General features: G+C 45.6%; 1 protein-coding gene across 3 annotated transcripts in view; it reads left to right on the top strand.

Annotated features, from left to right (window-relative positions):
- AMBRA1 (autophagy and beclin 1 regulator 1) overlaps positions 1-17,377 on the top strand; it is a 190,450-nt gene that overhangs the window by 159,339 nt on the left and 13,734 nt on the right. For all 3 annotated transcript variants that reach the window (XM_067557650.1, XM_067557649.1, XM_067557648.1), the window contains 2 exons: positions 12,388-12,480; positions 14,369-14,562. In XM_067557650.1, the coding sequence (XP_067413751.1) occupies positions 12,388-12,480; positions 14,369-14,562 (287 nt within the window). The remainder of the gene's footprint in view (positions 1-12,387; positions 12,481-14,368; positions 14,563-17,377) is intronic.

Genomic DNA, 17,377 nt, shown 5'->3' with positions numbered 1-17,377 from the left:
CCTTTCATTCACTAATTTTGTAATTCAGTCAAGAAAAGCCATAGTTTATTGAACAAAAAATTCTCTATAACCCCCCAAAATGCTGCTTATTGCTCATTCTTTTATTCCCTTCAGGATATTCAGTGAATTATTATTCTGTCTTTGTTTTATATAGCGGGGAAGGGGTTAGGTTGAGGAGAGAGAGTAATTGCCAAATTAAATTGGTCTTTCCTCTTTAAAGATCGATGCTACGTTGGTTTTCTTTGTTCTTCTGGTACCTCCCCAGTTTTATGTAACTTGTCAAAAATAGTCACTAGTTGCACAGAAGTTCATTTGGTAATTTTCTTTCTATCCTAGTGTGCATATTGTACAACCACAGATTCTATTCTGTGTAGGTTCTTATACCATACTCTTCATTGTAGTATCTGATTGTCTTCAATACTGCATTAAAAGTGATGTGACTAACATCTGTGTTTTATCCTGTCCCTAGAGGAGAGAGGCATGTGCAGTGGAGTGTCTTGTTTGGGTAGAATTCTGTTTTGTTTAACATACATGTTGCTATGTGTTTATGTTAAATAAGGTAAGGTCAAAGAAGAAGATGAGAATGGATGTCTGGCCTCTGTCTATTGACAGGAGCAGATTATCCATCAGTGCCACTAACCGGTTTCAGATCCATATTCTGGCCTGAATCCAGATTATTCTGGGTTTAAAAAATATTAATTTCAGTTAGATGAGTTTGTAGCTGGCCTTTGGCAGGTTTGACACTGATTAATAGTTGGCTAGAACTGATGTATCCAGGGTGCGTTTTTTCAGTGTTTGTCCGTTATAAGTTTGAAGGAGGAAAGAAAGATTCCTTCTGACTGAAACAGCCAGTGCTTCAGAAGAGTCACGCCTGTTGCACATGACACTTTTGCAAGCCAGGAAGGGCATAGGTAGAATTCACAAGGCTTAGGTCAAGACTCTTTTAGGGTGCCCTGAACTTGTTGGTGGGTGAATGCATTGAACTCTGGGAATGGAGGCGTGCTAGTGGTTGGTGGGTATAGGCAGAAAGATCCATGTTTTTGGGAGAGCTTCCCAAATGATTGTGAACTTTTCAGCAAAGTAGGATGAGAGTTCTTCACTGCATTTGGTGCTCTGTGCTAGGCACTCAGGATTAAAGAAGCAGTGTGGATAGCTTCTTGTTGTGGGATTTGGCAGTGTCAGTGACAACTGTTAGGAAGGTTCTCTTGGTTTGTAGTACAGCCTTAGCATAGGCTTGGAAGAATTCATTATGTTTCATCCTGTCTGTATCAGCCTTTGTATACTGCCGTCAGCACTCAGGTTTCCACCCCTCTCTCTTCAACCTGTGCAGAGTTTAGAAAACCAAGGAGATCTGTGGAGGTGATGGGAAGGAAGAGGTCTTATTGGGGCCAGCATATCAATGGTTGAGGCTAGTGTACAATGAAAATGATTCACCAGGACCTCAGCTCCTTGTCATTTGGTTGGGGTACTGTTGTCCTTTAGCAGGCTTTTGGAATTTATTGGAGTCCATGAAGTCTGCATGGTTGAATTGGGATCATGGATCTGTCTTGTTGCCTGAGAGCTCTGACCACTGCCTTAATGAAATGATGGTCTGTCCCAGACAATGGCTTGGGTTGCAGTGTCTTTGAACTTGACTATTAGGTTAGAGATCAGGTCCAACATGTGACCAGCTGTGTGATTTGGACCAGAGCTGACTTGTGAAAGTCCTGCAGAGGCAAGTGAGAAGATGAGTTTTTGAGCTTTTGCATATGTGGCCTTTTTGGTGGGTGTTGAACTCTCCCAGGATGTCAATCTCTCTTAAACAGTTTGCATTTTTTCCAAATTTTCTGTTACCCGCTCTTTGTCAAGAACTCCTTTTAAAAGATCTTTCTTGCTCCTAATTGGTTTAATTTTTTCTTGATTTTCTTTTTTGAATGCAGCTTTCAAAAGAGCAGTTCAGGATCTCAGCCACTTTGACACATCATTAATTTCATCCCTTTCTTCACTGATGAATGGTCCTTCTTTATTTTTATTACTTCTTGCTACCTGATAATTTTAGAAAACCCCTTGTTTTCCCCACTGGACAGCAATAACTCATTCTCCTTTGTTGCAGCATTCATCATTTCCCTGCAAGCCTTAACTGACTATCCTTGTTTGCTTGCTTCCAGTACAGTTTTGTTTTATCTTCAGAACTTTGATGCAGTCCATTATGGAGTGATCTTCCCTGTTCCTTACCAGCTGTTTTTTTGACAGAAGGATTGTAGTGGTTTGTGCAAGTATTGTCGTGAGCTTAGGTAGATCCCACAATAGTCAAGGTTGAGTTCTTGCTTCCCTTTTACCTGTTCTTTCTTTCAGTTGTTCATAACTTTCAGGCATTCTTATGGTTTGAAATGCTCCATGTTTGATCTCCATTCAGATATTATCCTCTATGGAAAGTAATTGGTGGAGCATTTTGTTTTCCATTATTGGAACTGGAAAAAATATATGCTATTCCTCCCCCCACTCTCCATATGTTCCAAATAGAAGTTTTTTGACTTGGCTAATTTCAAAGCTGCTGAGACTAGAAATATATCAAACTTGGCTTAGTTTGTGGATCTCTCCAAGACTTCAGTTAAATCAAGATTTTGATTCTGTAGCTGGTGAATGTTTGAGTGGCAGCTTTATGCATGCTTATTAAAATGCTCTATCTGAAAACTTTTGTTATGCTTTCTAGCCTTAAATGTTCAGAACTTTAGAAGCAACTACCTCCCACTTGAAGCCATTTTACCCGGTTTGGCTTGATTATTCTCTATATGATCTACAAAACAAGCCCACATTGAACTGATTGTATGTTAACAGCTGCTAAATCATTGTAAGAATTTAAAGTAGATTAAACAGTTTATTTGGCTCGAAGGGTTTATTGCAGTTTAAGATGTTTAATCCCTTAGAGGGTTTAATCAGTTTGAACTGCCCTAAAGATTTAAAGCATCTTAAGTAGTTTAAGACACTATAAATCCTGACAGGCTGTAAACATTTTATTAAGATAATAAAAGGGATCAAAGCATCTTTTAGCAGCGTTAGTCTAAGTCCATGATCATTTTAAGCAGTTGAAGCCACACTAAGTGCTTGGAGTGGTCTAAGCATTTTATTCATTTCATGAAGCTTGGTTTAAGGAGATCTAAAACCAAATAGGTATAGTTCAAGGAACTTACAAACTCCACATTGCAGATAGCTCCAATGGAGAGAATTTGTCAGTGGAGCTTATACATTCCCTACATTGAATGGCTTCACTTTTTTTTTAGGGGAGGTTTGCAGATTGGTTGGCGGGAATTAAACAAAGAAAGCTCCCCAGCATTAGTATATTGTTAAAGGTGAGGAATCAGCCTGTGAAAATTCAGGAAATTCCCGAAGTAAAGACTACTTCTGCTTCATTAACTTTGCTACATTCCATGTGGGTTGTATGTTCTGTTCTGTATTTTTCTGTTGCAAGTAAACAAAGAGTGATAGATTCATGATATTAAACTATCCCATAAAACATTCATGATGTGCAAGAGCCCTGTCAATATTGTGGGAACAACTTTAAATTTCTTGTCTTGATTCCCTCAACTCTCACTATTGCATTTAATTATGGCCTCCGAGTGCCACTCAGACTGGGCTTTTCTGTGGTTGGCAGTCTAGTGGAAAGATATGTGACACAGGAGTCCAAGTTCAGGACAAAGACAGATCCCTTGTCGCTTTCTGGAGAGCCTGGAATATCTCCTTGTGTCTGAAGCTCAGAGTAGCATGGACAAGCTCAGGAGGGAACTGCACCTAACCCTCTTCATTGTAAGGAGAGTCACTACAGTTCAGGCAAAAAAAGATGGTGAGGTCATGGGGGCTCTCCATGAGAAAGAATCCTCTAGCCCTTGTTCTCAGGACAGAGGAAAGCGTGGTTCTGCTCTGTAGCTTCTCTGTTCCTCAGGCTATGCACGAGGCACTCTCCCAGTCACAGCACTCCTAGTCATGCCCCAGGACGGCCTTACTGACACTCTTGCATGCTAAACTCCCCGCTTTTGCTGTCACTATACCAGTGTTTAGTCTCCATTTTCAGGAACTGCCAGGAGCCCTAGAAAGGTCAGGTTTTTAATTTAGATACTTCATCCCAGGAGGGTCAGAGGTGAATTCCGCTTACAGACCATTTCCTCTTACATGTGTCTGTCATGCCAGTCATAAGCCAATAGACCTATCACACGTTGCTTAAAAGAGATTGAAGGTGCAAAAGATGTTAGAGCCTATACACTTCCTGGGTCTTAGTCAGTTACCTAGTAGACAGCTGAAACCATTCTACTTGTGTATCTTTCCTTGAGTGAGGGTGTCCTGTGTGTGATTTTAAGGGCTGACTCTTTAATGAAATCCCTCCTATAACCTGGCTGGCAGATGCAACATCCTGATTAAAGCAGAGTGACCATGCTGGCCTGGGAAAGAGACAGACTGAGATGTGTTTTTGTTGACAAAGCTGGGTTCTTTTTCTGTAGCTGCAAACCACTGGACAAGAGCCAGCTTTGATGCCTAGAGCTGGGCAGAACAGGCTCACATAATACTATGCCTGCTGACAGGCCTTGTCTACACTCGTGGTTATGCCGGCAAAATTTTGTCGCTCAGGGGTGTGAAAAGAAACACACACACCCCGAGCAATATAAGTTTTGTCGGCATAAGCATGAGTGTAGTCGCGTTATGTTGGCGGAAAAGAGCTCTCTCCCACCAACATAATAAAACCACCTAAACGAGCAGTGGCCATTCAGTAGTCAGTTACTGGGTCAGTTGTCTAACAGTAGTGTTATGAGTTGAGTTAGCCTCTTCTCTAAAGCAGGCATAGGGCTACCCTAAAGCAGGCATAGGGCTTCTCTAAAGCAGGCATAGGCTTTCTGCTTTCCTGCTTCCTAACCACATAGTGACTAGACTGGAGCTTCTTCACTTCAAGGAGAGCAGCAGGATGCCCTTTTCTGCATCACACCAAGCTGCACTAACTTACTGAGTTCTTTGGGATGTAGGGTTTGGAGGAAAAGGAACTGCTTGGCAGTGTAGGAATTTGCACGCTTACAAATGCATTTGCTACCCAGTCAACCGAGGGGTGGCCTTCCTCTAGCTACTGTAATTGGGGTGAACAGGGTAACCTCCAAGCTAGCATTGTTACTTAAATACAGATGTGTTTTAAATCTCAAACTGAAAACCTCAATCTCCACAAGAATTACCTTGTTAGAAATCCTCTTATTTTGCCTCCAAATTTGCAACAGATTAACGAGTTCCACAGGTTGATTGTGCGTTGTGTGAAGAAGTACTACCTTTTGTTTGTTTTAAACCTGCTGCCTATTAATTTCATTGGGTGACCTCTGATTCTTGTGTTATGTGAGGGGGTAAATAACACATCCTTATTCATTTTCTCGACACCATTCATGATTTTATAGACCTCTGTCATATCCTCCTTAGTCATCTCTTTTCCAAGCTGAAAAGTCCCAGTCTTTTTAATCTCTCCTCATATGGAAGCTGTTCTATATCCTTAATCATTTTTGTTGCCCTTCTCTATACTTTCAGTATGTGAGATCCCTTTGTAACTCTTCGTGGTTGGCTTTGGACTTAACTATCTTGAGTAATTTTGTATTGTCTGCAAACTCTGCTGCCTCACTGTTTACCCCTTTTCCCAGACCATTTATGAATATGTTGAACAGCAGTGATCCCTGGGGGACACGACTACTTGCCTCTCTCTCCATTCTGAGAACTGACCCTTTATTCCTACCCTTTTTTCCTTGTCTTTTAACCAATTAGTGATCCAGGAAAGGACTTTCCCTCTTATCCCATGACTGCTTACTTTGCTTAAAAGCCTTTGGTGAAGGACCTTGGATTTGTCACTTTCTCTGTACATGATCCATCTCCTGCACAGGGAACTGAATTTTATTGACATAAGGACTAAAAATGCCAGTGTTTCCTTGTCTGGGCAGCTGCTGAGAGATCCAAACCTCTCAAGTAAATAAAGCTGCACTGTCCAGCTATTCATAGGAAGAAGCATATGATTACTACACTGAAATGAGGTCCCTTACTCATCCCCTCTGTAGGCAGGAGATAAAAGCTGTTCATGTGGAGTGCAGCTGGGAGCTGGGGAGAGCTTTGAATGGGGTACCAGACAAGCAGGTTCTGTTGTTTCAGCCTTTCCAAACAAGAGCAACGAAATCCTGGTTGACTGGTGCAATTTCACTTGGTGCTCATTCCTTCACCCTGGCAGGAAGGGAGCCAGGGATACTAGCATTTTCACAATAAGAGGGGAGACGGTATTTTTTGTGTTGGAAAATGCAAACCATTTAATAAATTATCCAAACATTTACAGAATGACCCACGGTGATGATGGCACTTGAATTGATGCTAGATTTCTGAAACTGGCTTAAAAATTGATATTTTTGTGGCAAGAGAGGAGCTTTTGCAGTGTGAAAGTCAGATGTTTCACCCAGCTCTGTTCTATATATAGTTTGGGTTTACCGTTAGTCCACCTTTGTCGGGTCTTTTCAGATCTCACAAGCCAAGTAGCTTCATGATTGCTCGGTATTTAGATGAGGAGACCTCCTGAGGCTGCAGGAAGTGGTGGTGGAGGCCCGTAATCAACTGAACACAGTGCCCCAGCTCTGTTCCATGGAATACTGCTCTGTGTTTGTTCTGGGTTTGAGTAGGGAGTGAGGTTACCCCTGACCATTGCTTGTATTTCACTTTAAGATGTTTGGGCTGGTTTAAATTGAAAGATTATATAAGCATTATCTCGAGTTTTCATAGGCTGAGCTGTTTGAAACATGATTCACCTTGCCAGGCATGCTTAGCCCACTGCAAGATGAAGGCCTCTTCAAAACTGCTCCTGCAGTCATCACACTGATTGGCCTCACTGCATCTGGCAAAGCTTCAGCATTGTTGGCCTAGTCCTGCTTCCCCTCAAGGCTGGGAGCACTACCTCTCTTTCTCTGCTAGACTGAAGAGTCTATTATCAAATATTTGTTCCCCATGTAGGTACTCACAGACTGTGATCAAGCCACCCCTTAACTTTTGCTTTGTTAAATTAAATAAATTGAGCTCGTCTCATTTGCTTTAAAAGAATTTAACAAGAGAACTGACCCAATAAGAGAGCTGACCCAGGATAAGTCCAACATCAATCCCTTAGTGAGGCCATCAGGGATAAAAACTTCCAGCAGGCAGTAGGGATTGATGTTGGACTTGCCCTGGGTTAGCTCTCTTGTAAATTCTTTTTAAGCCAGTGTGTAAGTACCTACATAGGGAACAGGTATTTGATAATGGACTCTTCAGTCTAGCAGAGAAAAGTATAACATGATCCAATGACTGGATGTTGAAGCTAGATTTCAGATTGAAGTTTTAGGACTTGTGTACACAAGAAAGTTGCACTGTCTTTTTTTAAAAACTGATTTAGTTAAACCAGTGCAAACCCCTGTGTGGACAATCTTATGTTCGTTCAAGAGTGGCTTATTTTGGTTTATCTTATACCAGTGGTTCTTAATCAGGAGTACACATACCTCTGGGGGTACGTAGAGGTCTTACTGGGGGTACATCAACTCACCTAGATATTTGCCTAGTTTTACAACAGGCTACATAAAAAGCACTAGTGAAGTCAGTACAAACTAAAATTTCATAGAGACAATGAAGTGAGGTGAAACTTGGGATATGCAAGACAAATCAGACTCCTGAAAGGGGGATGGTAGTCTGGAAAGGTTGAGAGCCACTGTCTTAAATTAATTCTTCAGTTGTCTTAAGCAAAAACAAAATAAAGTTGGTTTAAACCAAAACAAATGTCCACACAAAAGGTTGCACCAGTTTGACTAAACTGGCTTAAAAATCACACCTTAAGTTAAACTAGCGTAAGTTTCTTAGGTAGACAAAAACTTAATAATAGGAGCCCTCACTATAGCAGCATCTCTGTGGTTACAGCTTTGGGTATGCGTACACTGCACGGTTAACTTGATTTTTAGCTCACCATCTTCCCTTCTCATCCCCCCCATCCATGCAAACAGAAAAACCTCTGATGCAGGCCCAACGATGCTTTCATCCCAGGCTAGCTTACTGGCTTGGGTGAGTTAAAACCCAGGCTCTGCTTCAACCCTGGTTTGAACTCACCCACTTCGTGGTGAGGACACAAGCTAAATCACTTAAATGCTGATAATGCCAGACCCTTATTCCCCTCAAAGAACAGACCAATTCTCCTATAATTGCCTGAGAAAGAATTGTAGAGGATCTCCTCACAAAATCATGAGATATACCTCTAGACATGCATGATCTGATACAGAATTAGTGAAGACACAAGAACACCGGGTAGGGCTTTGCAGTGGGATGCTCACACCCTGGCTAGGCTAACCTGGGTGCCAGTCACCTGGGTTAATTGTGCAGTGAGACATAGCCTAAGCTGGTCAGGACAAGACAGGTAGCCCCTTTGTGTGAGAATGGTAGTGCCCAGATTAGTGCCATTTTTCTGCACCTGGACAAGGATAGCTGAGGTTCCCACATAGATCCCTGTGTGCCTGTCCCTGTGTGTGATCTGGAGGCCCTTTGTGCTCTAATTTGAGTCCACAAAGGCTGAAGGATTACTTGTTGTTTTTTCAATAATATAACACCATACTTTTCATAGCACTGTGGAGGGAGAGGAGTCAGCCCCTGCCCTGATGAGTGTCTGTGTGTGCCGGAGACTGTACAGAGGGTTGGGAAGGGCCTGGTGAGGGATGGAACAAAGATTGTGTCAGATGACTCCAGAACTCTGATACTTCTTAAAATAAGCAGTTGGGGTTAGATGGAGGAGTAGGTAGCCCAGCAGGGCAAAGGGAGGACAGTTAGGATGCTTGGCACATTGAATTAAAGTAGATGGATGGCACTCACCAGGCTCCTGGCATCCCGTTGGCACTCCAAGTGTGAAAAATAGAAACCAGGTCAGAGCAGGTCCTGATTGAATGAAGAGGGAAAAGAGCATCCCATTTCCACAGCTAATGAAATCAAATGGACTCTGCTTTGTCCTGTCTGTCAGAATTCCCAGAGCTAGCGATGAATTTAACAGCTGATGCTTCCAAACCGGCTCCTCTCCCAAGAGAATGAAAGCAAAAGGCCGCAGCCCTCTGGCAGTTAATGAGTAGTTAATAGGAGCATGGCAGCGGGAGCTTAGTTGATAAATGCAACCATGTAAGGCCTGCATGTGAAGTAATGTATTCAGTGCCTATTGATTTCTCTGTCCAGGGAAAGGGGCAAGCTGACAACGTGGAGTTAGAATGGACCTTCCCATCCAACAAAAGGGGAGCAGGAAGAGGGAGCAGCAGCAGGAGCTCTGACTGAAGGACGAGTAGGAGTGGGGGTGAGAGTTGTAATCCTGGTTTCTCTGAAATCTGCAGGGCACACAACCTGGCTATGATGTTGCTCTTATAGCAGTGAGCTTGATTAGACCCTCCCCAAGAAGGGAGCACGCAATGAGTAGGGAGCCACATTCACTGTGCAGCATGGAAAGTGACCATCTGGCATGGGGAGTGGAGTGTGTGGGGTGTAACCACCCCAGAACCTGCACTGGGAGCAACAACACTCAAGTCATCTAGTTGCTTGGAAATGATGAAGGCAGTTGGCATGCATCCCTAATGAAGAATCGCAGCAGCCTGGGCTGCTGTGGGGATTGTGTGCTCTAGGGGCCAGAGGGAGCTTCAGAGGCAGGTGGGAGGTTGGGCTCAACAGTCTCGAAGGCCACAGCAGCTAGGCGCTTTCTGGAGAATTTCACTCCTGGAGCTGAAAGGCTTTCATTCCCAGGGAGTGTCACTGCCTTGTAGGCTTAGCTTGTCACATTTTGCTCTGTCAGTGCATCAGGCAGAGCACTGAGGGGGATTGGTGAGTTTCTAGTGATGGGTTGCCATCTGTCAACGAATTCTGAAGAGTTTGTAAATCGTTGTCTCCTTGGCAGCTGCTTTTTCACATGGGGATAATGCAGTAGGACTAGCTCAGTGAAAAATGTGATGACCGATCACATTTTGCAGACTTTGTGTTGACCTATTTTCTTCCTTTTTGGCTTTTGCATTTGCTCCTGAACTAGAGTCACTCATGCTTTGCCAATCCAGGTCCTCCAACAGGCATAGCTCTGCCACTACTTCTCAGACCTGCCCTGCAGCAATTCTGCTATTCTAGTCCTGGGCTTCCTGTACTACTCTGCTGATGCACTTCGCTCCTGACCCACAGCCCCTCTCACTAACCCAGTACGGGGCCACGACTATCACAGTCGCATGTACATAAAGCTTTGTCACTACACTTGAGAACTCATTGGTTATATCCCATTTATCATGAGCCTCTCCCCGACTAGACTTCCCCAGACTTTGGCCTGGACAAATATCTACTCTGGACTAGATTGAGACTGTTTGTTTCTAATGTGATCTATATTAGATGTAAACCCAGGTGTGCAGATGTAACCCTGATTCTTCCTCTCTCAGACTCCTAGTGTTAACAAGCTGGATTCTCCTGCTGGGCCGTGGTCATCTATGTGATTTACAGTAGCTTGGCACCTCCTGGCCCTTTGTTTCATGTGTCACTAGATCAGTGTATTTACATTGTCTGTCCCTTTAAAAGCCTTTCTGCCCTTACTCGGCTCACCACACTCCACACAGTCTCCCATGCAACTTGCTTACTGAGCTTGGCTGCCTCTCAGAGCTCTGGGGAGCAGTGCATTTCCCGGCTCTGTGCTTCCCTTCATGGGACGTGTGAGGCTCAGCTGCTCCCTGCTTCTACAGCACATATTCCGGGGTGACTGGGTCTCATGTGTTTGTACCTTTTGAGACATTTTTCTCACTTTGTACCCAGTGTCTGCAGGACAGAGCAGCACCTGAGGCCTCTTCCCTAAGTCTGCTAACTGGACTTAACAAGAACAGCATTTTGTGACATTCCTAGACATACCAGTAACCAGCCTAAATCCCTGGAAGGCACCAGTGCTGTATACAGCTTGCCTAAGCTCCAGATAAGGAACCCACTTGCACTGCTCCAGACCCTGAGTGACTAGTGGAGCAGCGTGGATGATCATTTCAGCATACACAGGCACATCCCTCCCTGGGTCCTCTTGTGCCCCTTCACAGAAGTTAGACAAAGGCCTATTAGATCCTGTCTAATGCGTGCCCTAAGGCCAGGGCTGGTCTGTCTGTCAAACCTATTCTGTGGGTAGGGCCAAGTGTCGTTTGTGATCTAAGAACCTGCGCTACACCCATCTTTATTCCACAGAAGACCTTCCAGTGCCAGTGAGATGTTTGTGCTGAGATTTATGAGTAGAATGAAAGACCCTTGTATAGTAACTCAGACCCTGTCTACACTTACCTCCGGGATTCGGCGGCAGTCGATGGGTGTTACGCAAGCTACGCAAAAAACTTGCATAACTCCCATTGAGTTCTGGGCTCCTCTTCTGCATGCCGTCTTCACTGCACTGCGCCAACGGGAACCACGTTCCTGTTGACGCAGCGCTATGCCACTTGCGAAGGTGGTCTTAGTAGGTCAATTTCTGGACCGAGTGAGTGGGTCTTCACTGACCACTCAGTCGATCCAGAGCAATCGATCTGACTGCGGCGCCTGTGCCGCCGTCAGCGTAGCCGTAGCCTAAATGTTTAGTATTGAGTAATTGTTAGCATTATTCAGTGGATAAAATGCTACCAGACACCTTTAAGGTAAGTGCTTTTCCTGCCCTTTGTGCATTTGGCCACTTGGATGTACAATCACCTGATTTGCAAGCACAGTTGTGGTAAATGCATGTGCAACTGCATGCCTACATTACTTGGAAGTCTGGCCTGTAGTGTTGTGCTTCAGAGATAACATCCTGCTGAAATAAATGGGGCAGTTAACTACTCCCTGGCTCAGGCAGGGTACATCTGCGCTGCAGCTGAAGGTGTAATGTCCAGCTCGGATAGACGTACTTGAGCTAGCTTATCTGTAGCTAATGCACCAAAAATAGCAGTGTAGGCATTGCAGCACAGGTGGAGGGCTACCCGTCCAAATATTTAGGTAGGGTCTCTGACAGGACTATATACAGGCAGCCAACTCATGCTTACACTACTATTTTTAGTGCGCTTGCTCAAAGTTAGTGCATGAACATCTCCCTGAGCTGGAAATTACACCTTCAGTTCAGAGTATAGTGGTGCCCCAAAACAGCACTCCATGCTTGGGAGACTCCTTGCAGCGATGCGCCCTAGAAATGTTCATTTAAATTGTGCAGGATGTGAACCTGTCCTGGGGGCCCATTGAACACCTTTTGTGCATCAGGAGTAGACACCCTTATTGCAGACAATTATGCCTCCTCAGCCAAGCTGGGTGGGCAGAGTAGATGAGTACTGAATATTGTTGTGGAGGGCAAGCAGTATGGAGCTTATGTGGAGCAGTCTCCCCTCCTAATGTTTTCTCCCTTTGGCATTTCAGGGCCTTAAACTCTGGAGTTGAATACTACTGGGACCAGCTGAATGAGACTGTCTTCACTGTGCATTCCAATAGCAGGAGCACGGAGCGGCCTGGGTGAGTCGCCAGGGGTGGGTTAGAGGCATCCAATCAGAGTCCTCCCTGTCTTGTTTCTTCCTGTTGGGTTTACTACAGCTGGCAGTGCTGCATGCCTGTACTTTCATCCTGTCCCCTTTCCTACTGGCATCATTAGATACACAATTCTCTCTTACCAACGCCCAGCCAATGCCAGCTGGCACACCACTAGCAGTAATATTCAGTGCCCAGTGGTGCAGGCCGTGATATTGGTGTACATCTATCTCTTATGGCTCCTTCTGCCATCAATAGCACCCTTAAGTGAACCAGTGGGGAGCCATGTGTGGCTCACTGTATGAAAATTGCTGTGTAAAATGGGCCGTATAAAATAAATGGCACTGAGGAAGGTACCCAGAGGATAATGGGTCAGCTACAGGCAAAGACAAATCCATTAAACAGCTCCAGTGACCGGGAATCTAAGGTCAGTGCTAATGACTTTAATCCTGGTATTCTTGGTCATAGGACAAGTTTTTCCTTTGTAACAAATTCTAAAAGCAGAGCTAGATTCCCCCAAAATTCCAAAGGGTATTTCATAGGCAGTGAGGATCAGTGGGGGATCCCAGTCCCTCCTCTCCAGTGATGCACACAATACCCTAAACATGGGAATGAGGCCCTCTCTTGCTTTCTGCCCCAGAGAGGGGCACTCCCTTCTAAATACAGGAGTTCCCAGAGACCCAGATCTGAACTCCAGAATCCCAAAGAAATTAGAGCTCAGAGTGTGGTTCTGTCCAAGCTCCCCCTTTCCCTCCCCAGCATAGTCCTAAGTTCCCAGTCAGACTGCCGGGTGAGAGAACAGAGATACTGTCCCTTTTCAGTAGGGTGTCATCCTCTCCAACTAGGTGGAGCTCTTTCCCCTCCTCAGTCATCACATATATCTCCTTGTGTCTTAGTTTTGCAGGAGTATGATGTGCTGGTAAGCAGCAGCATGGTGGGAAAATCCAGACTTCCTCTTTCTGTCTCCAGAGGGGTTTGGATGCCAGAGGCAGGAGGACAGCTTTGAGAACCCTCTGGTACCTGTTGGAGGGCAGGGGATCTTGGTGGGTTCAGAACATCAAAAGATTACAGAGCATTAAACGAAAGAATATGAGCTATGTGATGAGATGATCTCTTGAGGCCCTTTCAGCATTCCCAGGACAAGCAGCCAGAGGCCAGTTCAGGGAAGAGTCCCTTTCCACTCCAAATGCTCCCCACCTGTAAAGCTCATACGTATCAGTTACTTGTTTCTGAAGATAAAATAATAAGCCTCATGTCCAGTCCTACTGGAATTTGCACTGGAGAGAGGGGAATTGGCTGGCCCAGATATCACATACCAGAGGAGAGCTAGTGTGTGATGCTAACAAACCAAGAGGATAAGGCGAGGGAAGAGATGCAGATCATACACTCAGGAGCAGAAACACTGCTTTGCCAGATCATTCTGTAATCCAGACCCTTCTCCTGAGCCAGAGGAAGGTTCCATAAATGTCTGTTCCTGAGCTGCTTGCTGCAATTCCTGCTCAATCTAGTAACTCCAAAGGCCTAAACTTTGTTATACAGACTTGGTGGCATTGCTGGTATGTTCGTGCCTGTCAAACAGCCATGCAGCCTCTGGGGAGGAAGTACTGGTAGAGGACCCTATGACAGGGCCCATGTGTAATTAACCATCAAGCAGAAAGTCCTGTGAGCAGCAAACCAAGTAAGGAGATGGAATTCCTAGCATGACATAAGAGCCATTCCTCACTGCCTGCAAAGCAGTTAGATTAGACTAGCAGATGCCTGGTTGGGCTGGAGAGAGAGGAGTGAGCTGGATGCTGTTGTGTTCCCTGGGACATGGGAGACTGAGATATCAGGCCCCCCATTGCTCCTGGCTTTATTTGTTTCTCTTTCTATTCAGAACAAGCAGAGCCACATGGAGGACGGACAGAGACATGGGCCTAATGAATGCCATAGGCCTGCAGCCCAGGAACCCCACTACTTCGGTGACATCACAGGGTACCCAGACTCTGGCTCCTTTGCTGCAGAATGCAGAGACTCAGACTGAGAGGGAGGTACAGGAGCCAGGTGCTGCCTCCTCAGGAACCGGAGAAGGTAGGAGCTTGGGCAGTAACCTCTCCTTGACAGAGCTCTTCTCTGTTTGCAAGCTGAGTGGCAGGGACACACAGCACTCTGGTGACCCATGAATCTCTTGTGATGCCGATATTCCTAGCATCTATCTGCAAAGAGGCCTCTCCAGCCTGAGTTGTCCTCTGCGGTGAGGTCCTGGTGAGGTGGAACCTGGATCCAAACCTGGACTCTTATAAGGTTCTCATTTAACTGGGGGTTTCCACCAAGGATTGTTCTACCTAGCTGGGCATAGCATTTTTCTTCCTCATGGCTCTCGCTTGCCAGCTCTGTGCAATAGCTGTGGCCTCCACTTTAAAGTTCAGAAAGAAGCTTTCTCTAGAACATTGTTCCCTGTAAATCTGTTCCTCATGGTGCGGCTTCTGCATACATCTCCCTGCTCCATTCCTGGAATGGAAGACTCGGCAGCATTAGGATTTTTCACCATTCCTTCCCCTACCAGAGCTGTCTCTTACCCCAGGATTCAAAGGCTGATTATACTTTCTGATGTCGTCCTGTCACCAGGGCAGGACACCGCAAACCCTCTGCTTCCATTTTATAATCACAGCTCCAAGAGTAGGCTTGTGTATCTGCCTTGGTTTTTAGTTGAACAGGAGCTGTGGTTGTATTGATGCCTCAGTGAGAACCCAGCTGCTCAAGGGGTTTGCTTTTTCCCAGATAAGGAAGGGACACCTTGGAGTGTGTGACAAAGCCAGGGATGGAAGCTTCCAAGGTGCAGTTCCCCATGATAAAGAACATGCCTCAAAGCTCTTCCTAGTACCTCTGGCGTCAGGGCTAGCTTACCTGTTCCCAGCTTCTAGTTTGGGAACTAGACTTGAGTCTAGCTCCTATCAGAAAAGCAGCAGTGTGATTCAAAGGAGGCAATTCTGAGCATGTTTGAGTTCATAATGAAATCTGGGCTGTGGGAACTGGCTCTGTGAACTATTCCTGCTTGTTCTGCAGCTGAGCTAACAGCCTGTTCTGTGGCTGTGGTCCCTCCACTGTTCCTGCTACTGTAACCAGCAGTCAGTGTGCGAAATACAGATTTGCACTGCTCTGGTCCTGACATTTCAGTTCAGAATCAATTAAGTGGGAAATGCCCTCCTGATCTGCGAGTGGCTTCCCGTCGGCCTGTCTCAGTGTTAGTCTCAGAATTAACCTCTTGGGAGACTTAGTGCAGTTGAGGGCATGAGAACCATCCTGGAAGCCACATTGGCTGGGCAAATGCCAAACTCCTGGGAAGGATAATCCTGTTCCCTTCGCTGTACCTGGCATGGTGCCTGAGAACAGCGAGTAGCAGGAAAACTTTTGATACACAGAAAAGTGAAGGTTGGTGGGTGTGCAGGTTGTGGGACCCTTAGCACCTCAAGGCAGTGATTTGGGATATGAGGCTGGTTTGGGTGTCCCCTGTCGTCCTTTCTCCATGAAACCAGTACCTTTCCCCACCCTCCTCTCCCTTGCTGCTGTTCCAGCTGAGGGCTTGATTTTATTTCCATTTTTAAACAGCTTTGCAGTCTCCAGGTACAGGGAGTAGTTCGTGACCAGCCCCTAACCAGTCTGGGAAATAATTCTCTTCACCAGAGCCTTGGGTGCACTAACTCTAGAGACTGGACATACTGAGCTGGCTCAGTGGGGAGCACTGGAAAACAGTGCTAAGGTGGTGAGTGCAGGAGAGAGCTTGCCCTAGATATGTCTGTCTCTGTGCATGGGAGAGGAGGGTTCTGGGAGTCGTATCCTCTCTCCAGCAGTTCAGGCTGTCTGTTTGCAGGTCCCAGACAGGTGGGCAGGTTGGTTGGAAGAGTCCAGTTAGAAATTTTCACGTGGCTTCATGTACACTAGCACCTGGGGCAGGCACAGGTCATCAGTAAAGCTGAAATGCTGGTTGTGCTGAGAGCCTGAGCCCGTGAAACGAGGGCCTGAGCCCCTCCTCATATTCATGTGGCATCATCTTGCAATGCTAGTTCTCAGGGTGCCTCAAATCTGGCACTTTGAGAAGAGAGGAGTCTTTGTAAAATGCCTCCTCCCGTCCCCTCTGCTTTTTGTGGACTGGCAGCATGGCCTTGTGAGCTTTGTTGCTGGCTCAGCCATTGGCTCACCTTGGGCAAATCACTTCACCTGCAAAATGAACTAACACCTGCCAAGGGGGTTCTGAGAGGAATAAATTAATTGTTTGTAGCGTGGAAGGAGGCACTAGAGATGGGCAGAGCATTATTATTCTTCAGTGGATCTTATTGGTTCGTTGCTTCTGCCCATCAGCAGAAGCATACAAAAGCCCAAAAGCAGCTCAGAATATAGGAACTACTTAACTATAAGTCCATCAGAGCATAAGACCCTAAAAAGCTGAAATTCAGCAGGATAGGGCTATTGCAAGGAAACCTATTCTTTTCCCACATGCTGGTGGTCCAGACTCCTCTGAAGTGAGAAGGATGGTTCGGATAGACTGGCTCCTCTGTGGCTGGCATCCCAACCATTTAGCACTGTTACGTTCTGGGGTGCAATCCCTACCGGTGAGGTGATGTGTCACTGTCAGCTCTGTAACCCTGAGTGTCTCACAGTGTCTGCTGCTGTAGCTCTCTTCCAGCCAGCATACAAGCATGCTCTGAATGTCTGTATGTTAAGCAGCCCTGCTTTAGTGCTCTGATTCCAGCAGCCTGCTTGTTATACCACTGCCACACTCTGGTATCCACCAGCCTTGCTTAAACATGGCAAGAAGACCCCAACATCCCCAGCCCCAGATTTTCCCAAAACTCTGTGCTCTGCAATGTCCAGCCCTCTCCTGAGAGGCATTAAGGTTTGTTTGTTC

The sequence above is a fragment of the Emydura macquarii genome, unplaced genomic scaffold, assembly GCF_026122565.2.
Source record: "Emydura macquarii macquarii isolate MOO-44397 ecotype Brisbane River unplaced genomic scaffold, CSIRO-AGI_Emac_v2 contig_1876, whole genome shotgun sequence".
Taxonomy (NCBI): Eukaryota; Metazoa; Chordata; order Testudines; family Chelidae; genus Emydura; species Emydura macquarii.
The sequence above is the reverse complement of the archived record's forward strand: the minus strand, read 5'-3'. Positions and strand labels throughout refer to the sequence as shown.